General features: G+C 39.5%; 1 protein-coding gene and 1 long non-coding RNA gene across 7 annotated transcripts in view; one reads left to right on the forward strand and one right to left on the reverse strand.

Moving 5' to 3' along the window:
* LOC106018981 (uncharacterized) overlaps nucleotides 1–10075 on the reverse strand; it is a 33092-nt gene extending 23017 nt beyond the window's left edge. For 2 of the 3 annotated variants that reach the window (XR_005260432.2, XR_011804590.1), the window contains exons 1-2: nucleotides 9773–10075; nucleotides 1390–7096 (exon numbers count right to left, since the gene is read on the reverse strand). This is a non-coding gene — a long non-coding RNA (uncharacterized lncRNA). Of the gene's footprint in view, nucleotides 1–1389; nucleotides 7097–8893; nucleotides 9270–9457; nucleotides 9653–9772 lie in introns of all 3 variants that reach the window. The other variant, XR_011804589.1, reaches the window with a different exon arrangement.
* The window catches only part of GNAS (GNAS complex locus), a 150215-nt gene that overhangs the window by 122004 nt on the left and 3989 nt on the right, over nucleotides 1–24222 (forward strand). For all 4 annotated transcript variants that reach the window (XM_027442827.3, XM_038166013.2, XM_072026680.1 and 1 more), the window contains exons 6-11: nucleotides 16170–16224; nucleotides 18952–19025; nucleotides 19743–19801; nucleotides 21624–21744; nucleotides 22259–22389; nucleotides 23410–23477. In XM_027442827.3, coding sequence (XP_027298628.1) covers nucleotides 16170–16224; nucleotides 18952–19025; nucleotides 19743–19801; nucleotides 21624–21744; nucleotides 22259–22389; nucleotides 23410–23477 — 508 coding nt within the window. The remainder of the gene's footprint in view (nucleotides 1–16169; nucleotides 16225–18951; nucleotides 19026–19742; nucleotides 19802–21623; nucleotides 21745–22258; nucleotides 22390–23409; nucleotides 23478–24222) is intronic.

Raw genomic sequence — 24222 nt, forward strand, 5'->3', positions numbered from 1 at the left:
AATTAACATAGGGTTGTTACTATTATTACGAGGGGTGCGATTTGCCCTCTCCATTCAGTTCTCATGAGCAGTCCCTTTGTTGTGTTATAATTGAAATCACAGTGTAGATTGGGAGATAAAGTGACAATTACCATGTTTATAGTGTACAAAGCACAGTGGGTTTTGAAACAGAACGCTAATTACCCAAATCTATACAAGCATATGCTACTTTTATGCATATATGGATTACGGAGCAAATCAGGTTGTAATATCCTTGCTTTACTAGTATGTCTTTTAAATTCTGACTTGTTTCACACTTACATCTAAGATCCATGCCACAAATGCTGGATGTACAGAAAACTGAAATGGATATTTACTGTAGGAGAGAGACATACATATTTCTGTATAAATGTATGGCGTTCTCCCTGCATACTTCTTCCTGGAAACTGATCATAGAAAAGTTGTTAGCTGACGATGTTTTTTACTTCCTTGGGATACTTTCTGACTACAGCTCCACCAAATGTATGTGGCTTACACTGATAAAAGGTAACGTAGGTAACAGGAGGAAGTTCTGCTGCAGAGCACTGTGAGTTTTGGGTGGTTGTTTTTCTCCTTTTTAAAGGCTTGGTGTTTGGAGCTATAATCATGAAAGTTAGTGACCCGAATGTGAATTATATTTATATCAGCTTTTTTTTTTTTTTCCTCCCCATTTTATTATCTTTAAAGAAAGAAACAGAAAATCTTAAGATGTGTTAATAAAACATAGGTCTCTCCAATGGAAGTTGCTTCATTCAAAGTAATTTTTTTTTTTAATAAAATTTAGGATATGCTCATCTGCAGAAGTACTCCAGTTCTGTTCCCTTAAAATCTCCATTTAGATGCACTGTATAATCCTGGCATGATTGATTAGTGTCACAGATCTTTTTTTAATTTTCTCATCTGCTCGTTGGCAGTCTGTTCCTTGGACTTCCTGTGCATTTATATGAAGAAGATAGCTGCAGTTTTACAAGCTGAAGCTGTGGGATCTAAACATGGGTGGCACAGGGGAAGGGAAAAGTGCCATGTGGAAAGCTCTGCACCTGTCGCTAGTTTTGGCTATAGCTATCGATACAGGGCAGCCAACACGATCAAGATACTGCAAAAACCTCTTAGGCTGAAAGTTTTAGAAGAAAGGAGAGGAAATGGCTATATTTAATGGATGTGTATTAGCTATTGTGTAATGTATCAGTTGCCGCCGCACTTAGCCCCCCCTTTTTTGTGGTGAATCTAATAATTTGCTGCTGAGCAGAGGAAGTGGAGTTAAAATGCTGCAGCGCAATAAAAGCTGTATTTCACATACACACAGTCTACAAACATTATGCCCGTGTGGAAGCAGGTGATGCAGTGCAGGTAATGGAAGAACACACCTACCTGTCTCCAGAACTACTGAGCTTTCTCACCAGCCTTTCTCCCAGTCTGCCCCATCTGATCTGAGCCTCTTCCACCTTGCAGTCCTCGCCGCTGTTCTTAGTGTAAACCAGGAGCCGGAAGCTCTAATTATAGTAGTGCAGAACAAATGGAAATCCTGGAATTGTCTTCTGTGCTTTAAATCACACAGTGTCTGCTTACAGGTATCAGAGCAATAGGTGAGCCAGCACAGCCCGGCTGGGTCTGATCATTCCAGCACTGCTGCTGCGTGCCTCTGCTTCCTAGCACACTTTGGAATTGCATGTTTATTACCAAATGTAAGGTGACCGCTATGCTTCAGGCACATATTTGAACCAAGGCTGCAACACTGAAGGGCGCTGCACGTCCTTTATTGCTTCCTTGCAATAAGACATTATGAGAGGTTTCCTTATTCTTTATACAGAATAATAGACTTGATTATTGTGCATAGCTTTATACGGGTGGCCAAAGCCCCAGCTGGGTTCATAGCCCCTCATGTATGTTGATGTGGGAATTAACACTACATCTGGGGAAGAGGAATACCTTCTTAGTCCCCTTCTTGTCTTCTCCACTACAGGAACAGAGCCCATAGTTTTTAGCATCCGTTTTTGTTCAGTTCTTCCTGTGAGTCTGTTTAAATGTTCCTTTCATGTAGAAGAGGAAATTTTTAATCCATTAATAAATAATTTAGGTTTAAGATTTCAGCCATTTAAAATGCAGACATGAGACACTGCCCTCTGCAGACAAAGAGATTGTCAAGATGTGTGTGTGTTCTCTGCTGGGATTGTAAGGCTTTAATCCTGCTGTGGGATTTGAGCTCTGGCAGCTCCGTGGAACCTGTGTGCATGCCCTGGGCTCTCCACTTTGGTTTCCCTTTCCCTCAGGTTTCCTTCTGCCCGTCTGTGCCTGAGCTGAGGGGCTGGGGAGAGGAGTCCACCCACTCATGGTGCTAAAATGAGTTGTTATTCTTAGCTTTGTGAGACTTTCTTTCCAGCGTAATAAAGTAGTTAATGATGTCAACATACAGCAGCAGCACCGCAGTTTCAGAATTAATGCTCGCTGAGATGAAATCATTTTCCACCTCTCAGATGTGCTTGTTTCACACTCCCTACATAGGTAGGTAGACCTCACAGCACCATTTTCTACTTGCCTCAAGACCATAACGGCTAGAATCTTTTTTTTTCCCCTCCATTCCCCCCATCGCCTGAGAAAAGAGGGGCTAACATTGGGGTTTCTGGAGATGGACAGTAATTTAGCAGAGGTTTGTTTGGTGTAACACAGAGCAGTGGTTCTTCCCAGTCTCGGTAATAGGTGGGTTTTGGTTCTGCACTGCCTGGACGTGCAGAGAACCATTTCAGAGGAGGAGCATATAAAACTCGGAGCCCATTCTTTTCTCAGTCCTTGGCCTCTAAAATCTCCCAGGTAGGGTGCTGAGACTGCAGCCATGGCTCGAGGTGTCACTGAACCGCCTCCAGTAGCACTTCTCAGCCTTAATGTCTCAGTACCAGGTTCTGTTCCAAGAGAGGTATCTATTCCCTATTGGTGGCTGTTAAGGTTGCAATGTTTAAATAGTTACATTCTACAAATATGTTTAGTAATTGTTCAGGTAGTTACAACGTTTCTATTGTACCTATACTGACTAGATTCAATAATGCTGGTTTTAAAAAAAAAAAAAAAAAAAAAAAAAAACAACAAAAACTAACTGAAACAACTGTGTTACCACTTCCTCATTGTAACATCGCCCCAAGTTAGCTGCAGGAGAAGGTATTTTAAAAGTCCTTCAAAAATTTCCCTCCACCTCCTTTTTCCTGTGCAGCTCGGTTTTGTACACGTGCCCCCGCCAGCCCCAGCTCTGCGCACTGACTCCGGCACCGTCTCTGCTCCAGCGTCTGCAGCACCTGACTGCCTGGGCGTGAGTCAGTGACTACAATAGGAAACCTCTCGGTGCCGAAACCAGCACACACCACTCTTGGCTGGCTGAGAGAGGAAACAGGCTACGGTTGTGCCTTGTCAGGGATTTTACCTTTCCTTCACACACTCTGATTCTACATTCTCTGTTGCTTTGTTCTTAAAAGCACGCGGGTTAGAAAAGTTGGTGCTAAAAGTAACGTTTGCAAATGTTAAAATAGCTTTTGCAAAAAGAAGTATATTCTACTTTCTGTTTTACAGACATTTTAATGATTAGAGCTTTTAGCACCATTTTGAAAGTCCTTTTTATAGCTAGTCTGTTTTGGGAAATGAGATTTATAGGAGTTCATATTTTTATAATGATTAAAATTCTGCTTTAGGATAAATTGAGTAAAGTTAGCAGGTCTGTGGGGAAGAGAGGGGGAAGGGCCACAATATTTTATGTAAATTATTCTAAAATAGCTTATCATGCTAAATTAGTGCTGTTTGTGAGTCTTTTTAAAGCCAGCATGTTGTATGAGGTATCCATTGAATTGGAAGCTTAAAAATGATAAATATGCAAATACTATTTGGGGAAATATTTTGTAGTCTTTGGCCATGTGTTGATGTTATCACAAACAACATTTAAATAAGTGAAGGGTCTGTATTCGTTTTTTCCTTTTAGGAAGAGTGAAAAAGGAATCTGAATATTTAAGCAAAGAGCAGAATCATGAAATAAAATGACTGACAGTTCTTGTTGTGTGATGTGTAAAAGTTACACAAGAACAGACGAGGGCTGTACCTCTGCAGACGTGCTGTCCCTCCCTGCCAGTGGCTTTCCCACAGAATTAATGTGTTCACCTTTAGTGTTTGCCTTTGAATTTGGCATCGAGCTTGGTTTCTTGCTCCTTTTATCTGCCTGCATGTAATGTGTACCAGGGAGAGACAAGCACTTAAATTTGACTTCATTTTATTGTGTGGCAAAAGATATTTGCAGGGAATGATTTTCACAGTAGCCAAAGATTAATAACAGTATGGTCCTCAAAATTAACAGTATACAATTGCTGTGGTAGCTCTGTATCAACTGTTTGTTTTAAAATGATTTTTTTTAAGTATGGCTGGTATTAAATTTCATGATCAAGTGAATGTTTCAAGAAGAAAGAAGAGTAACTTGATATTCCCACTCACTCAGTGCTGAGAGGTGCGCTCTTACAGATGCTGTAATACATGATGCCAGTTTGTCTGCCTCCTTTTACAGAGGCCTGGAGTTGTTTTTCCCAAGTTCGAGAGAGAAAAAAAAAAAAAAAAAAAGCATGCCCTGAGAAAAGCGAAAACTGAAATGTGAGCTGCTGCGAATTGCTCCAACTGGCAAGTGCCGAGCAGGTACTGACAGGTAGCTCGGCGAAGGAGCTGCCCGCCGCCCCGGCCAGGAGCGCCTGGAGCGAGCATCACGTGCGGCGCTGGCACAGGGGAGGTGGAAGGTTTGAGCTTCCCGTGAGCAGGGTAACTGTCAACATTCCTGCACTGTTGCAGCAGAACCAAACTTCCTAAAATACAGAGCAAAAAGCTCTTGGTTGTGGTAGTGCTTAAATAGGCAAAATTCCGGTGTTGGACTGGATTCTTGCACGTTAAGTGCAGCGAAGTGTTTCTCTGAAGACCTTTGTACAAATATATTTAAATAAGGCAGCGAAGTCCGCCCTCAGAACAGCGCTCGTTTGTCCTCCCATTGTTCTGGGCTCATCTGGGGCCCATATTCATCCTCTGCAGTATAACTGCTTCCCTGGTTCCTGCGGAAACTCAATCCTGGGAGCAAAATTCCTTTTCTGTCGAGTAAGATCGTATCATCTCCCTCTGCCTCTTTTTCAGCAATCTCTGTTAAAAATGGTGGTGCCTGGTTTTAGATGTTTGGAAGCCGAGGAAGCGCCTGGTTTTGTATTTGCAGCAGTTAGGGCTCAGAGTATACTAACAACACGAGCAGAAGAATGCAGGGGCTGTCTGATTTGATTTGTCTGCTTCTGCAGATATCTCCATTTCTTCAAATGGCAAAACCAAATGGGGTTTTAGTGTATTAATTCTTCTAGCATCTGAAAGACATGGTGCAAATACCAATTAAAAATGCTTGTAAAGCATTCTGTGGCCTTCAGCATAGAGCTATTTCGGCTCTAGCTCTTTGTTTTTTTGATACATATTTTTGTTTGTTTGTTAACTTTCTGGCTATCCTTTTCCATCACAGTCAACGAGAGTACGCTTCTACCAGCACCATCCCAGTAGAAGGAAAGTACTGTTTTTTCAGTGAAATGATGCTCTTGTTGTAGACACCACCAGCTTTTTACCCTTTCAGACCTTTTTCAGTCCACCTTATTTTCCCATTGCCTGGTCTAGCTAGTGTAAGTACTTCATTAGAGATCAGCTTTTTAGCCAGTCTTCTGAGCATTGCTCGTGCCTGCATCTTGTACCATAAAGTAACGCCTGTCCCATTTGTCTAAATTTTCAGTGTTCAATGTGAAAAACACAAAAGATTGAAGCACTCTATTTTGTGTAAGATAAAATTGTCCCCAAATGATCCTGTATTTTTAAAATATTTTTTCTAGAAATCCTGACGTCATTAATTTTGTGAGAAAAATTCAATTTTAAAATTTTATATATGTGACGGTCTTTATCAACAGAACACAATTCTACTGATTTGATAGCACTGGAGGGAGCTAAAGACCAGAAGGACAGGATTCCATGTAAATGCTTTGTTGAAACACAATGAAAGGATATCCCATTAGGTTCACCTGTCTTAATTACTTACAGCAGCCTACAGTAGGGGATAGATATTTGAAAATTGCATGGGTGGTTGTTCACGTTAGAAAAGAAATATGAAATTGAAGTACTCAAGTGTACTGGGGGCCTTTCAAACGAAGTTGTGTTCTGTAGAGCCACTTCTTAATTTCATTTAAAATTATTCATGTTGATTTTTGCCTAAATGATTTTGCCTAAACAGTTTCCTTAGTTCGAGTTAGTGTAAACTATTTTCAAACCTGTATGAGAATGTCTCTTCCTTACTGTACAAGTTTCTTTTAATTTGGTTTTTAGAAATTATTAAATTTAAAATATCCCTCCATGTTCAGCCCCCACTGAGCGTTGGTCTAATGCAGTCTGTGATTGTTCTGTTGGTTTCTTCTGCTCTGTTTGGATTTGGTCTGTCACCTTAGTCTACAATTAAAAACAGATTACAACAGAAAATCACTGACCTCCGTTGTAGCTAAAGACCTTTTTCTACCTTCCAGAAAACAGGCACAACAAAAATATATTTAGACTATGGATATTTAAGGTGGGGAATTTAATGGGAGAGACATTCGCAGTCAACCATACTGGATTTCTCATTATTCCAGCTTGATGACTTTATCGATAGCTTAAAAAAAAAACACATGGCAATAGAATTTATTTTCTTACAATTAGGTATTATCCTTGGCTTTTCCTTCCCTGTGTGAAGTTTAAAATTACAAATGTTCAGAGCCCTTACGGAAATAACTGAAAAAGGTACGGAAGTTGATGGAGTGCTTAGGAGTTTGGTTCTGCACGATGAAGGTCTTGGAGGGTCGCACAAGGTTAAAACTAGTTTCAAGTTTTAATGCTGCAGCTCCCACATTCTCTGTCGCTGGTACCCTGGTGGTGCAGGGCCTGATAATCCTTCAGAGATCCCCAGGCTGAGCCTGCCATCTCCCTTTCGTTCAGTTTCCAGTAACAGATGAATTGTTCAGAGGTAGCTGGTACTTTGCCTCCTGATTAATTCTGTTCTTGTTTTCTTTAGAACACCGGCCTGTAAATAGGGATAGGTGAAAATGGCGACAGGCAAACAAATTCGTTTCAAACTGTAGAGAAGGGCTAAAGTCCCCATGCCTAAAGCAATCCATTTGTTGTGCTTTGCAACAAACAGGATTGTTGGTTAGGTCTGGGTCTCTCGTTGCTCTGGACCACAAAAATTTGTGAAGAAAAGTTGTAGAAAAGGTGCAGAAAGGGAAGTGAATTGAGAAATTTTGTTGTGTGAATGTTTAATGGCTTCTTCTTTTCCCTTGTTTGTTTTTTTGACTTCTTTGGCAGCCTTTTTTTTTTTTTCTTTTCCTCAAAGAAAGCAGAAGATAATAGGGATTGCACCATGTTCCTTCCCACTCCCTAGCCATGTTTCCGCCCCGGGCTTGCCCTGGGATCGAATCCTGGCGCAGTGATCTCATTCATACCGTTACCTTTCATTTCTGGACCCAACCTGAGGCTTGGATCAGCTTAAGTTTCCTCCTGGCATGGTGAAGTAATGTGGGGCGGGGTGAGGGGCTGTTGTGAAGCTATGGGACATATACAGGCTTGTATCACGGGGGTGCACCTTGAGGGCATTTGGGAGTAAGTTGTTTTTAACCAGTCTGTTGGTAGTCATGAGAGGACGAAAATACCTCTTCTACAGGTTTGAAAAGTACAAGTGAGGGCAGCCAGAAAGGCCTCAAGAGTTGGGGTTTGTTCTGTGTATCGCTGTATAGCGATAGGGAGGGGGGGCTGTGTGAAAAGCACCCAGCAGAGGTGTGGGGCAGAGCGTGCCCTCGGTTAGTGGAAGTGTTAGGGACGAGATGTTCCCCGGCCCCGCTGCGGGAAGGGACAGCAGCCCCAAGGCGAGGAGAGGAGCGGGCAGGCGCTGCCCAGCCCCTCCAAGTGGCCAGGTCGGGCCCCGGGTGGTGCTTTCTGTTTGCCAACCCTCTGCCTCACTCTCTCCCCCCTACAAAACCATGAGGTTTGTTCATTGTGTGACTCAGAGAGAGCCATCTCATAATTATTTATGAATTTGCTTTCTTTAGGAAGAAATATATACATAGCGTTCTTTTTTATATCATTTCAATCCAAACATGCAGCTGATTATAGGCTCTTAAACTAGCTTGAAGTATCTTTATAAAACCCAATAAATCCTGAATCGCATTACGTTACATGTTATAAAGTACGTTTTCCAGAAGTATTTCTGTGAAAACTGCTGTTTTCTGAAGTATACATTGTTCGGCTGGCAAATGAGCAAGCTGGATGTGGTGAACGGAAGGGGGAAGGGAAGGGAAGTTTACATACAGATTTAAGCCTGGATGGAAGTTACTCTACAATTTTTAGAAATGAAAATATCCATGTAGGGACCTAAAGGAATCCTGTGGGCTGATGGTGCAGTTTGTGTTGAATGCGTGCACTGGTGCCTTTATGGCATACGGAAGATATTTCACTGTGGCTTCAATGCTTATTATAGTCGCAGTATTTTGATTACCATCTGTAGTCTCTATTGGCTTTTGATAGAGCAGCGAAGATTTTATATTTTGAGAGTTGTGCTCGCTGTGTTATATCACACTGACTACTATTTCCCGTGTCTGAAATTGCCAAGCCGTACAACTTCAGTCTTATTCCTGAACCGTTGCTTTCATACGCTGCAGAAAATATTGAGTCTCCTGATTATACAAATGCCTACTGTTGGGTAATATTGACAAATACACTGAATAACATTTTTGACATAACATTCTGTTCCCACACAGATAATTTGGATGTAATTGAATGGGTTGATCAAGAGTCTGTGCTAAAAATACTGCATTTTCTCACCCACCGAGGGAAAGCAAGCGCTTGTTCGAAAGGCAATTCTGCCGAGTGGGGCTGTGGAGCTGGGGCCGGCTCGTGCCGCTCCTCACCGACCTCTGAAGGCAAGGCCTGGGGCTGTAGGGGCGCGGATCCCTCGCTCTGTAACCTCCTGGTCGTGATTGTGGCCGTGCCGTGTCCAGGCGAGGAGCGGAGCAGTGTGCCTGCGGCCTGGGGGACGGCTGTGCTACAGCACGCAGCCCTCCGGCTTCACACGAGCACCGAACCACGAGTCAGAGGGGGGACCCGTGAGGATCACTTTTCTTCAGCTTTGCCTTATTTTAATGGCCTCCCGTGCACTGCACTGCGCTGTGAGGGGCTCAGAAGCCGTACGGCTCTGCTGCAGGCTGGGGGGAGAAGAAGGAGAACTGGAAATGAACTGGAAATGAGGGAAGGGCCGAGCGCTGGGCCCGCTGTGAGGGGCTGTGGGGCCTGGTCCCGGCCCGCCACCCCTTGGTCCCTCATGCCGGGGAGCCCTGGGGCTCTCTCCCCTGCCTGCCGCCCATCCCCAGGCGCGGGCCGAGCCGCATTGTACCTTGCCAGCCTTTGAAAACCGCCTGTGCCTATTTTTATTTGTCGAGCTGGGGCTGGGCTGGCCCCGTTCCAGATGCGTCTCACAAGATTTGGTGCTGATGAGCTATTTATAGAGCTGTGGTTCCATTGTCATGGCAACCGTGCTAGAGGCCAAGGCGGCTGGGAGCTATTTCTGGACTTGTGCTGTAATGTAAAACTGATTGGGAAAGTTAGTTGCATCCTCTAAGCCAGACTAACTTTAGACAGGCAAAGAGGAAAAAAAAAAAAAAAAAAAGACAACTACGATTGCTTTAAATAGATTTTCCTTTTCTCCTACCTTTTCCCCATTTGCGCTTTTCGGTCGCTTCTTGGAAGGCAGGCTTTGCGTTCGCCGGGGTTTCTCTGAAACTCATTCATGCCTCGCGGCCTCCGGGAGCCCTACGCTGCTTTAATGAGGCAGCTTGGGAAGCGGGGCGCATAACCGGCCTTGTTTTTAGGGCAAGGTTTGTATTTCGTGGCAGTGCGAAGCTCCGGGGCTTTGCTGCTCGGTCGCTTGGGTGCGCTTCGGGGTTTTTGCAAGAGTTGCGCTTCTTTATCCCCCCTACTTTTAATATTCTATTTTTTTATGTGTGCCTCATGTTCTCCACACCATATAAGGAACTGTAACCTTGATTACCACAAGATGATTCCAAATATATGGAGTCATACTTTTCAGCTTTCTCATTATTTGCTTCAAAATGAGAGCCATGGTGCCCCTCCGCCTCCAAGCGGCTGGAATGCGGCAGGTTCAGGCGCTGCGCTGGGCTGGGGCCACGTGAATGCTCTCCACTAGTCCATTCGGAGCTTCACCTCGTCCTTAAACCCCTTCTGTGTGCCTGGCGACTTCGGTAAGGAAGTCCCAATAACCAGTTGACCTGAAGCTGGAAATAAAAAATACTTGCAACTTCTTGGGAAGCTTTTCTGAAGAGTTACCTTTGGGCTTGTGTCTGCTGGAGCCTTGTGCTACAAATCAGTCCATTTGCAATATAAATCTGGTTTCGAACGGTGTCCTCATGTCTGAGAGCTGCCATGCAGAATTTCGTTATGAGAACAACGTATCGGAGATATTTTTACACGCGATAACAGTGCTCTCGCACTTACACCAGTCATGTTTGTTACAGTACTGGCTGCATGTGCCTGTCTCCAAAGGTTGTGATTTCTTCATTTTCTTTGGGAAGTGGTTAAAGTAATTGCAAAATTATTTTTTTTTCCTCCCCTTATCTAGTTTTGCTTAGGGGAAAAAAAGAACTGTGCCTTTCTGAACGTTTTAAATTACCCAGGAACGCGTTCATGGCATGTCTTCTACCAGCACCTAAACAGCAAACGTTGCAGCTTTGCAAATCATAGCAAATACCAGTGTAGCTTTAAAAACAAACAAAGTCTATTAATGCCCCAATATTAATTTTAACTGCGTTTTGAGGAAAAACATGACAAGTTTGGTTTCATGTAACATCCATGTTCACAGGATACCATAAATACTAGCAGATCAAATGTTTGCTTGTTTTATTTACGCCGTTCCTGCAACTCTGCCTGCTTTTCTGCTTCTCTTACAAAAATAAATCAGCTGAAATGTAGAAGAAATCTTTACGACCAGTTTAAGAAATAGGACTTTTCTCCCTTAATACCCTGCTTGCTCCCAGGAGTGGCAGGAACGGACAGAACTGAGGGCAGTCGAGGTGGCCGTGCGCGCTTGCAAAGGAAAATAAAGCCTCTGCCCTGGGCTTGCGGGCAGTGCGTTGGTCTGCATGGGCAGCCATGGGTTTGACGCTGTAGCAGACCTGACTTTTCAGGGTTTGGAAAACGCCTCTGTATTACATTTTTTTTTAAACTGTGTTCAAGTTACGGTACATACATCACGTATTTCTCGGCTTGAATACCCTTTTAAAGAGAGTATTGTATCTTTGTACTAATCCTGTGACTCTGGCTTCAGCATGGACAAAACAGCTGAAGAAAGACTTTATCAAATAGTTAACTATTTAGCTCTTAGAAAGCCTTTCCTGAATAGCATGAAGGATTACGGCAAACACTAAAAAGGGAGGGAAGTAGAACTAAAGCTCGATCTGTTCAGAGAAATTAAAAACGCCTTATTGTTTATAAACACTATTAATGTTAGATTGTGTTAAATTTCAGTTTAAAAACTCCCTTGGAGAGCTTGGGATCAGTTTTGTAGTCCCTGACAGGGTATTAATAAATAATAAAAATTATTGGGCATTTACACAGTTTACTCTTTAGGAAGATCAGCAAACAAATACTATTTTCAGACACAGAAACATGAATTGTGAAGACTGCTTTAAAGGTGATCGGGGTAGATATAAGTGTGGTTAATTCTTAGTAATATCTTGATAAAAACACATGACTCAGAGGAAATGAAAATTCCATTTCCACTGACTCGAGGGACTCTGGGCAATTAACGTACTCCTCATGTGCCTCAAATTTTTTCCCTACCTTTAAAACAAGGTTAATATAAGGTGTGTATTTCAGGATGTGGTGGCAGAGACAGGAAATGCAGCGTGAATGGAGGCAGGCAGGACTCGTGAGCATGATTTACTGTCTGTAAAATACCTTGAGGCTTTCAGAGGCGAGAAACTTCACAAAGTTCCCGTACTAGTGTCGAAGGAGCTGAGTTACAAACAAATGTTGTATTTAGTTGGGACTGAATTTTTGAATCTTGATGCGCAGCATGCAGAAGATGAGATCTTAGTATGTCATAAGAGAGAGACATTTTGTATACAAATTCAGGTTATGACTTGACAGAAAAAAAAGCTAATGGGAATAGAGCTTTTCAAACACAGGTACGCTGTCAGTTTGAAGAGCCCTTTGCAGTGGTACTGTAGATTGAAAACAAAAGCTCGTCTTGATAGAGCAGATTTTTTTTCTTGCCTGTCAACCGTTTCATCAAATCACAAAGACTGAAATTTCAAGTTACTGTTTATTGAAAAGACAGTCAGGAAATGCTTAAGGAAAGGCAGCCCAATTTCCCCTCCCTGTTTTTCCCCAAATGGTGAAGTTGTGCTCTTTGTTGAGGTGGAGGCTTTAATGTGTTGCATACCTTTAAGTGGAGACAGCAGTTGTTAGCCTTGCAGCAGCATTGCTCGTTCAGTAAATTCCCCCCAAAGAGGAATAAAGCAAAACCAGAGCAGTTATTTCTGTATCACAGAAGAACTCCAGAACTAATCAGAAATTTGCATACGTCTTGATGAGAAAATTGAGACATGATTTTGGCATAATAGGCTTGCTAAAAAACTGGGAAAGAGTTGGGGTTACATGTATGACCTAAGTTGTGGGGGAGCTAAAGAAAGCTTCTGTGTGTCTGTATGAAACCTGCTTTCTAAGTACACCCCTTGCTGTTAAAGAAACTGGATTCTTCTCAAAGATGTGTTTAAAACATTTCACATGCATTTTTCCTTCCCCAAGCTGAGGAAAGGGATCCAAGAATAAAGTGTGTTTTTTTTTTTTTTTTATTTCAGATCGTTTAAATTTTTTATTAATACCTTGCATTTTAATATCCTAGGGACACATCTGCTGCTGTCCTGGAGATGCTTCTACCACGGCACTGCTGATTACAAATGACCTAAAATATTTTATTTTATTTTTTAATGTGTCATAGCAACATAGCAGTTTTTCTTTTTAAATAAATAATACAGGCAAAAGCGCCTTATACTGAGTGACAGTATTTTGCAGAGCAATAGCTGTTATTTAGTCATGTCCAGAATTTGGCCCTAAGTGAGAATTGGCAGTAATGCTGAATGGATGATTTGCTTTCTGGAAAATAGCTTTCCCATATAATCTCTGGGAAAATTTTACAGAAGAAAAAAACTGACTTTGTAACTTAGTGCAAAACTTACTCTGTCTAAAATTTGGGTTCGTGGCTTGAGAGTTTTATTTGAATTATTTCAGTAGTAGCTTTTTTTTTTTTGCCTTCTCCCCATGAAATTCATTGCTGCCGTAGCAGATGGGCATATCTCCAATAGACTTAGAACAATCCACCAGCAGTGAGTTCAGCACACAAGGTAGTACTGAAATGGCCTCACTTGTGTTTTGGGTAGAGTATAACAAGAACTAAAAATAAAAATTAATGATGGTGAATTTGTTTTCATTTTGAATTAAGCTTTGTTCTCACCTCACTTGATTATTAGTTCCATTTACTGGATAAATTATTTGGTCTGGACGAACAATGGCACAGACCTCTTTGAACACAGTGTATTGAACTTTTCTGAACTCTCATGTTCCTGCATTGCTCCTTATTTTAGACCACATTTATTTTGAAGTTGTTCAATTGAAAGAATTATATGTATGTTGGTTTTTTGTTTTTTTTTTTTGTTTTTTTTTTAAATAGTTGTGCAAAAGATCGAACTGTTTTTCATGTCTTTAGCCCATTCTAGAGTTGATAGAGCAGACTTTTGTGAAAAGGGATATGCACAGGAGGAAATCCTCATTTAACATGCTGCTTTGCTCCATTTTCCTTAAAATGCCACTGGAAGCAGTGAAGGTTTTCTGGTTACTATCACACACTGAAAGACTTTCTTCTTGAACTCGTATTGTTACGAGTATCAGATGTTAGTGAACGTTGGAACTTATTTAGGAGGGAAGAAGAAATGTTTATTCCATTTGAACTTGTTTTACCTGGCATGAACGTTGCTATTGGAATTCATCTCAAGTACAGTACTGCTGCTCCTATGTGGCTGATGTTTTTCAAGGAAATCATAGGCCTAAAAATAGTCTGCATAAACAACAGTAAGAGGTTTGTACTTTCAGTTCCAGGTTGTAGCAATATCTTGTTGTTATTTTCTAATTGTCAGTTTCCAAAATCCATTAAGCTGATTAGCAGTGTGTTATTTTTAAAAAAAAAAAAAGCCTTTTGTGGAACCTTGCGTGAAATGTTATGCTCAGATAAATTCAGTACAGAAAGGCTGGGACATCGTAGTAATCACTTCAAAGTCTCTATGCACGTGTTATGTTATGATCATTTTTCAAGCATCCTCCAACTTGTGAAATCACCGTGTGATTCTGAGACTGGTGTTAAGAGAGCACTTCTTAATGTGCAAGCGTTTGTGCTAGTTGGAATTCATGATTGTCATCCCTATTTAACATCCCCCGTGTACGGAACAAAACACTTTACTTCTATTCCTAAGGGTTAAAAAGAAGAGGGTATTATTTAACAGCTTGGAAGAGATGAGGAAAAACTCCAGCTTGTAAATTTCAGTACATATTTGGTGATCAATTTTAACTTTGCCTGTGTCCACATCATCTTTCATGACAGAAATTGAACTTTACGTCTCACTTTTTTAATAGTATGTTTGTTAAGATGAGTTTTGATGTGTTTTAAAGTCTGTAATTCAGACGAAACAAAACTTATTTTTCATTTGTCTCTGAAACAAGAAGGTAATCTAGTTCCTGGCAAAAATGCCTTTACCCTGAAGCCACTGTTAAAACATCCAGTTGTTTTCCCCTTCCCCTGCACTGTGTTTTAGGGAGTTGTTGAGAAGTAGGGGCTGAAACAGAGGGCTATTTTAGAGGGCTACCCAATCCAATTTTAATGGCATTTTGGTTTCCAATCTGTGAAGCTGGGACTTGGCTACCTTTTTCCCCCTTTAAATCATTGAGCATGACCATAGTGAATGCAGTTTCAGTGTCCCTTTCTAGGAATAGGAATCCAAAGGGAAATCTTCTTTTGAGAAAACTCATCTTTTCTCTGTGATTTCTGCTTCATAAGGAAAAGAATTCATGCACTGGAGTTTAAAAGGAAACTTAATTAGTCTTAAAACCAATATATTTTAGTCAGTAATGTTACCAGTAGAGTTAACTGTAGAAGCATTTTGAGGTCTCCTTCTAGTACAAAATGAAAGGTGTCAGGTCCTGCATAACCCTGATGCATACTTGATATTAAGCAAGGTGGTCAGAGTACTTATAGCATAACATCTGTGTTCTGAAACTTGTTTTTTTATGTCTTTGAATCTTAGAGTAACAGCACAGTAAAACAAATTGGTTCCTTGAGATTTTTGCCCTTTGAGTTAAAGATAATTAGAAGGTTACAGCAAGTTGGCAAAAGCATTTTTAAAGGCTCCAAGATAGCTCCTTTAACTAATGCCTAATGATTTTTGAATAAAATAAACCTTCTTATACGTACTTTATAACTGTGCCTACTAGTACTACTTCTGCAGAAAGTAAGCTGAAAAGCTTTTCCAACAGGTGACAACAAAATCAGTGTTCCCTTACACTTAACTGCAATGAAATCAGTTTAGGGATTTCATTTATTAAAAGACACAGTGACGATACATTTATTCATAAAAATATTCGTCTTACTTTCTAGAATATTATATGCAGGCAGATTATTTGAGTCATTGTTTTACTGTTAGCAGGAGCAGACTATGCTGTACAGTTTTTGTAATATCACCCAAGTTAAACTACGTGCGTGTTTGCTGCCGGAGGGAGCGGAGTGGGAGGGGGCTGGAATGAGATGAGCAGGCTTGCTGAATAAAACTTGGGAATTCGGCCCTCTGCTGGGTGCTGCTAGGAGATGCACAATGTAAATGCTAGCACACGTATGTTCAGCAATTTACATGTATTCAACACTTCGTGAATCTGAATGCAATAAAACTTATCAACTGTTACTTGGGAGCTGTCAGTTAATTAAGCATCAGAAAGTTTGTCTAATTTGAGAATGCCAAATTATTCTTTTCTTTTTTTTTCCCTAGTTTTCTAGACAAGATTGACATAGTCAAACAAAATGAGTATACACCGTCTGACCAGGTAAGTAAAACGCATTAAAAAATTATACAGCTTATCTGCACCCTCTGTCTTCGAGGATATCTTTTTCTCTAATTTTCCAATTGCGATTTATGGCACTAATGTAGTTATTACCATGCACTGAACAAGTACAATATTCCAGTAAAAGTTACTTTGTCGTTAGGATTGTGGTCATGCTTAAACATATATGTGTACTGTGAAATGAAAATCTGTCTAGATGTAAGGCATGTTATACTTTAGCAACACAATAATTCAGATGTTCATTTGAATAAGTAATTTCTAATGTTCTGCCCTCCTTGCTGAATAACTGCCATGTGCTTCCCTTGATGCAAAGTTGGTTGGTATCCTCTCAACCACACCATCTCCTTCGGTGTGCCATATATCCAGAAAAGCAGGAAGATACATTATTCACAATTAAAAATAATGGTGTATTCCTTTTCATATGTCCTTCCTGATAAATAGAAGGAATAGCAACATAAATAGCAATAGAGTTTTCCAGGTACGAGTATGTCAGTACATCTTTTTCTGAAGTATAGATACTTCTTAAAAATGGTACATCTTGTAATTAAAGACAATTTCAAATCAGACAAACTTTCTTTACTAATTAGACTCATTTTCTAATTAGGATCAGTGCATTCACTGAGCCAACAGTAAATACTGTATGTTCAAAGCTAGCAGATTATCCTATTTTTACCACTTGCTAGAAGGACACATATGGCATTTTAGTGAGACCATGTGCAGATCTGGCCTTGTGGCTGGACTGCAGACTCCACGGTTATATTTCAAGGAGCAGAAATGTCCATCTGATGTACAGTGGAAAAGGGCACATTTTGCAAGATCCTGTTTACCTTCAGGGAAGATCAGTTTTTCGAGTTACTAAATTACATACTTGAAAATAGGCTTTCCTGAATGCAGATAGAAATCTGAGTTTTAATTCTTTCATTGTGTTATCTAGCTCTTACTTGCAGAAAGCGTGGTAAATCTAAGCATGCTCCATATTCTTACTCATGTAGAACTTGGTGAATTTCCCCTCACAATAAAATGACTCCATGGGCTTTAATAGAAAAGGGATGTTGTAAAAATGGCCTTGTTAGTTTATTTTGTATCAGAATAGGAATTGTAGTCTTCATTTTGTTACAGAGAATTTGAGGATATTCTTTAAGACCAAGTCTCTAGTCTAAAATCACGTACGTATTCCTAACTTTCTGCCCATAAAAGAAATGCAATAAAGCATATAGTGTACTCTTGTAGGATAAATAACCAAAGACGATGTTAATATCCCAAATTTAGCAAATAATATTGACGAGGAAAGTTATTTAACTACTTAACTACTTACCTAAATAAAACAATCCTACTTTTACTGTTGTAAGTAACAGAAAGAACACCTCTTGGGGCACTGCCTGCATTCAATCTCCACACAAACTTTTGGTAAAACAGGCCCATGTGGATTATTCTCTGGGGCATTATGTGTTTGTCATAAAAACTATTGAGTGTAATGTTTGATTTTTGTTTTTTTGAGAGTAGGTGTTGTTTTTTTTCTGTCACATTTGTATTGACTTCTAGGGATGCAGAGCTCCTGAGAATCCAGTTTTCCAAGCTTGTTTCTGTGTATCAAGTGTTGCAGTTTTCAAATTATTTCAAACACACGGATCAAATTGGAACAATGTTTAAATATATACAGCTTTCAATATGAGTATTTAAAATACCCAGTCAACATTAATTCAGTCTCAAAAAAAAATGATGTTAAAATGTAGCCACTTAGTTTAATGATTGAACAGTGTTCTATAACCTTCGGATTTTGTGTCGTTTGGGCTTTCCCTGACCAGTTGGGTACCTAGGTAGTAAGAACATACCTTGTAGTGTGCATGTAAATTTTTTTGCAGTCTGGTCCATTTGTGTGATCTTGTCTATGTTCTGCAAATGCTACAATTTAGCTGCTATTTAGATCTCCTGGGAAGAACACCAAAACTTCGAGTCCTAAATTACAAAACCTTTAATTGAATTCAAAGCGGTATTTGGTAGTAAGTCACAATTGGACTGTGACTTGAACTTGAAGCCTATGCAAAGTAGGTTCTGCTGGCAGATGTTACCTATGTAGGGCTGTCGCTGCTTTGCAGTAGACACGAATAAATTCCAATACAGTTGTTTTTTAAACAGTTCTGTAGCTCTTGTGAAGATTTCAGATTTTATCTTTGAAAAAAATCGTTCTTATAAGATCTAAGTGGTTGAATTTGTAGTTCTTCTAGGGGGAAAAAAAAAAAAAAAAAAAAAAAGGAAAAGCCTGAGACTTCAACACTCCTTTCAATAGCCAAGCACTGAGTAGCTGGGGGGGGGAGACCTATCTTTTGGGGTTGGGAATTGGTTGGCAGTTGCTTAAAGGTCCTATCGTGTGCCACAATCCCACTGAATTCAGTGAAGGCAGATCTCCAGTGATGATTCTGCACTGTTCTGAGCTCTTGCATTTGCTTTGAGTGGCCTTTAAATGTTTCCTTCTCTTCCAAGCTTGGCACTTGCAGCTTGCTTGTGAGAATATATGTGCTTTTCAAGTTGAGCACACATCTATTTGTGTGCATGTTTTCAAGATTAGAAACTTAAATACAGCTTGATGATGTTCTTTTCTGTTTTGTAGCACACTCTCAGCACTAAGTAAAAGGTTTTTCTTGCTGTTGCTGGATATGTGAAGAATTATAAAGTATGTGTTGAATCAATGACTTTTCCTTTCTGCTATAGGATCTTCTCAGATGCAGAGTTTTGACATCAGGAATTTTTGAAACCAAATTTCAGGTGGACAAAGTAAATTTTCAGTAAGTATATCCTCCTTTTTTTTCCTTTTTTTTTCCTCTTCTTAATACAGTATAGATAAGAAGGAGGCTAAATTGGAGGAAAGAATACCGTATAATCCTTGAGACTCTTTTTGTATTTCTCAAGTCGATGTTTAATTGAAAACATTTTCTGATCTTTGAATTTAGTAGACATATTTTAAAAAGAAATTCAAGTTGGCATGCGATTTTCTGCTTTCATTTTAGATGACAAAGAACAAAATATTTTTAATGTTTTTACTAATGCCTTTTCTATTTGATTCAGTGCTATTTTAGATAGTAAAATATTTTACCAAAAGCTTTGTACAATACCTAAGAGCAGAAAATATATGCTCTCTGTATTGTGCCAGTTTAGAAAGATTGTTTGACTGTGATACTTCTTTCAATAAATGACTTGTTGCAGGACCTTTTTTTTTTTTTTTTTTATGTTGTCTTAGTTTGTAAGGGTGAAAATGAATATGCAATGCACATGCACCAGAATTTCTTACTCTTTATTTGTAGATATTGGTGAGAGCAAACGGTTGTATTTTGCAATGAAAGTTCTGCTTGCATGTGTCAGTGGACCGTTACCTGTTAAGTTTCTCAGAATCTTCAATTTCTTTTGGCTTCTAGGACGTGGAAGTCCTAAAATTTCTTACGTGTTCTGTTTGCATTTGGGTGGGGGGAAGTATTGTGACCCATTTTATGCTTTTTTTTTCTTAGTATGTTTGATGTCGGAGGACAACGAGATGAACGCCGAAAATGGATCCAGTGTTTTAATGGTATGATTAGAATTTGTTTTATAAAACACTTATCCACAAAATCTTAACGTGCAGTCTTATGTCATCACCTTATGAAAGCCATCATCTTTTCCATGTAGCTTGCTAAGGAATTCTCTAAACAGTCACACGGGGTGAAATTTTTCTTGTCACGTAAACTTCTCTAACTGTGGTCTTTAGGGAGAATGTCAATGGAAAGGAATTAAAGCTTGGTAACCTCACAGTTTGTTGATCTTCGTCAGCTTCCCTCCCTTCATTTAAGTAGTTCTTTTGTTGGAGTGTTTGTGCGTCATTTGTCAACTGAGTAAAGACGGAGAGATTCTGCCTTCAAAGTGAAGGTTTACATGTGTTCGTGCATATATAACAAGTACAATTACAATATAATTAATATAGGTATAATATCAGAATGTCATACTGTTGTGCATAATTGCATCCCCATTGTTATGTCATGGGTGCTTCTTTCCAAATCAGCACCAGCACACTCATGCGGTAAGAGGTTGTAGGGAAAATTTGTCTTTTTAGACACAATGTAACGAACGGGAAGCAAAACACTAGAGTATTGTGTAGTGTAGCCCCAAAACAACCCTTGTGAAAAAATTATGATGAGGTTTATAAATCTGCACCTTTCTGGGGAGCCACGCATGTTTTGTCAAAAACACACATAAGGGGAAGGTCCTTGCTGAAAACATAAATCAATACCCTCGGTTAAATAACCTGCTAGTTTCCTTAGAATGCTAACACAGCACCAAACCAGGTATGGGTAAGACCTGAAATCTGTGCAAGTATTTTGTGAGCTCTGGAGTCTGAAGAGTGAGGTTCTAGTCTGTTTATTTTAGAGGATTATATTCGTAACTCCCATACAGTTTAAATTAGATAGCTTTGTATGTATCCTAAAGTGTTGCATGTATTTCACTCTATCTCTGCTTAGATGTGAAACCTTTCTACATACAAGTTTTCTTACAGTTGGTGAAAAATATTTTCTTCTTTTTCTCTGTTGTTTGGACAAAATATTTATGAAGCTATGCTAAAGTCTGTCTTTTTCTAGAAAAGTTATAATGAGATCGTACAGCAGAGATAAGGTAGAATGCAACTTAGGACTCATTTCGCTGCAGTGGCTGTCAGAGTACCATCTGAACCCTCTCACTATATGTGGAACTACTGTGCAATATTTTCGTCTGTGCTATTTATAACAGACTTGTTTGGTTTTTACCTCTGCTCCTTCCTTTTCCTGTTACCTCATGATCTGACTCATCTCTTCTGCTGTTGATGTCTGAGGCAGATGAGCTTGGAAGTCAGTGTAAGAGGTCTGGAGCAGCACAGCCACACAGAAATCAGAATTCTGTTATCCTATGAACAGATCCCAAGAAAGAGATCAGAGCCTTTGAGTACACTGTACAATGAACCACGAATGTATAGCAACCTACTATTCTTCTTACTACTCTTCACACAGATCAAAAGTGCTGTTTTCCTGGGATGCAGCCCCACTGGGCTCCGTGTCCTTTCCTGATTGCTCTGAATTGCTTTCTAAATTTCTGTACAGTTTTTTGAGTATCCTTTAAATTATCTTATTTGCGTTCTTCAGTTTTTCACTCTTGTTTCTATTCCTTTCATTTTTATAGTTTCTATCATCGTTTCAGCTTCTGTGGCCTGACACTTTCCTATCACTAATGTGTGTTTTTTTTCAGTACTTAGAAAGTGTAATCTATAACTTTCCAGTCTGGTCTCTTAATAAAGCTGAAAATTCAGCAGCTTTTGGTTGACCTCTAGAATTCATGGATGTTTCTTCTGAAGTTTGGTATTAACTGATGGATATTTCTTGCTTTAGATGTGACTGCTATCATATTTGTGGTGGCCAGCAGTAGCTACAACATGGTTATACGAGAGGACAATCAGACCAATCGGCTTCAAGAAGCACTAAACCTCTTCAAGAGTATCTGGAACAACAGGTCTGTGAATTGAGGTTTCGTTGTTAATATCACATAAATCAATAATATCACATACAAAGTAGCCTACGTTATTTTGCTTCTTCTCACACCATCTAAGCTAGTCTTTGATCACAGCTGTTTACTTGCTTCATTAATGTCTCATACACTCTAACTGAAAAACAGTCTGGAGAGTTACAAATTGGTAGTTGCCCTACAGAGGGTGAAGTAATTAAAGCAGTGGTAACCACTTCTTAATTTACTACTATAAGCTCACCTATTTGTTGCAGTTGGATTAACAGTAGAAAGTGGGCAAATTTCATTGCCCACATTAGAACCTTGTAAACCAAACTTGGCATACACCCTGAATTACACCACTGGATTAAGGTGTAAAAGAGAAACCTTTCACAATTATTATAGTGTCATTTGAGTATGTTGTCTCCAGAACTAGATTACGTGTTAGTTTTGATGGTTTGTTTGCTTTAATAAATGATCCTAGCTATGCCATCTCAGAGTGTCTGGCTTCAATTTTCTATAGGTGGCTACGGACCATTTCAGTAATTCTCTTCCTGAATAAACAAGATTTGCTAGCAGAGAAAGTTTTGGCAGGGAAATCTAAAATTGAAGACTACTTTCCAGAATTTGCTCGCTACACTACACCAGATGATGGTAAGACTATTTAAGTTTTATCAGCAATTCATCATTTTGTTATTAATCACATTTTTAATGTTTTTGGTATTTTCAGCTAAGACTTGAAAACTCCAAGTATAAATATTCCTTCATTGTTTTTCAGCCAGCGAGTAATGTTAGTTTTAGGATGTGAAGGAATGGCAAAAAGCTGCACCAGGGGAGGTTCAGGACATTAGTTTTTTTAGGTCAACGTCTTTACTGTGAGGTTGGTCGACACTGGCTTCCTTGAGAGGTGGTTGATGCCCCATGCATGACAGTGTTTGAGAGGCATTTGGATAATGCCCTCAGTAATAACTTTTTAACTTCAGGTTAGCCCCAAAGTGATCAAGTAATTGGACTAGATGGACTTTAGAACTATTCTATTCCATTTTAGGTATTAATAATGGGACAGTCCTCTTTTATGCATGTAATATATTAATGCCAAAATCCTGTTTCTTTGCTGGTGGACTACAGTACAGCTTACACTAATACTATAGGGGCAGTCCTCTAGTAATCTTTAATGAATACCAACAGAACCAACTTTGACCCTCATGTCAGAGGTAGTTACCATAAGTCAACAAACTGATCCTTTTTTTAAATAGAAAGCCTATAATGAAGGGTCTTCCTCACAGTACTGTGCAAATATGTACATCTATACATGAATGGACCAGTAATAAATATAATACAGTCATTTGTCATTACAGTTTACCTGTAACATCACTAGTACTCTTCCCCAGCTATTGCAGTGTGAGACCCAGTAGTCACAAGAATGGACTCCTCTTTGTCGTATTTGCAGTCATTTTTCTTACCTGACAAATGTCTGATACTATGGACACTGTAATTCTCCTTTGTTCTACTGTAATCTTGCTGTTTTAAATATGTTACACTTTGTTTTATCTCATAGTTTTGAAAAATATGTTTCTATCACATATGAGCAGAAAACAGAGCAAGTTATGATTTTTAGGCGCTGTTGGCAAAAAACATCTGTTTTAATGAGATGCTTATTTTATTATTAATCAGCAATACCAGAGCCTGGTGAGGATCCCAGAGTTACAAGGGCCAAGTATTTTATTAGAGATGAGTTTCTTGTAAGTATTTCCTTTCCTTCAGTATTTCTTATGTGATTTTTTTCAAATATAAGCTTTTAGGTACTTTTTAATATTGCAAAATGCTGCTATGTCTTGTGTAATTTATATTTAATGTCTGCACTGCGTAAAACAGGTTTAAGAGCTTTACCACTGTTTGTTAGCTGCTCTTCAAATATGTTTGTTGACACGGTATGTAATTAAACAGCAAAAGCATTGGTGAGAATTAAGGAACTTCAAATGAAGAATAACGAGTGAAACCTTGCTGCTGTTAGTGGGGCCAGGCTTTTATTCCATATATCGTTTCTAAAGACAAAGAGTAATGAAAATATGCATCATCTGCAAAATATTAATGTTCTTTTCATGTTATCTTTTCCATTACTAGTCAACTACAGCTACACTAGACATAGGATTGTTAAAGTATTAAATTTAATTGTAATGCTGAGCATGGCAATGAAGTTATTGACTCATTTTAAATTGGAACAAAACAAAATTTGAAGAGAGGCTTTTTATAAGTGTAAAACGGGGCTAGAAAGCTTGTACAGTGAGGCAAAATCCCACTTCGTTTACAGACAACATTCACTAATGGTTGTGCAGCTAAATTCACCAAATGTGCATACAAGTAATAGAACTTCCATGAGCTCCCTTTCCACTGTGGAATTCCCTGGAACTCAGTGCCCTTCTCACCATGTAATTCCGATCATTTTAATTTTCATATTTTAGTTGAGAAAGTGAGAAATTGTGGACA

Source organism: Anas platyrhynchos, chromosome 21 (assembly GCF_047663525.1).
Source record: "Anas platyrhynchos isolate ZD024472 breed Pekin duck chromosome 21, IASCAAS_PekinDuck_T2T, whole genome shotgun sequence".
In the NCBI taxonomy this organism is placed as follows: Eukaryota; Metazoa; Chordata; class Aves; order Anseriformes; family Anatidae; genus Anas; species Anas platyrhynchos.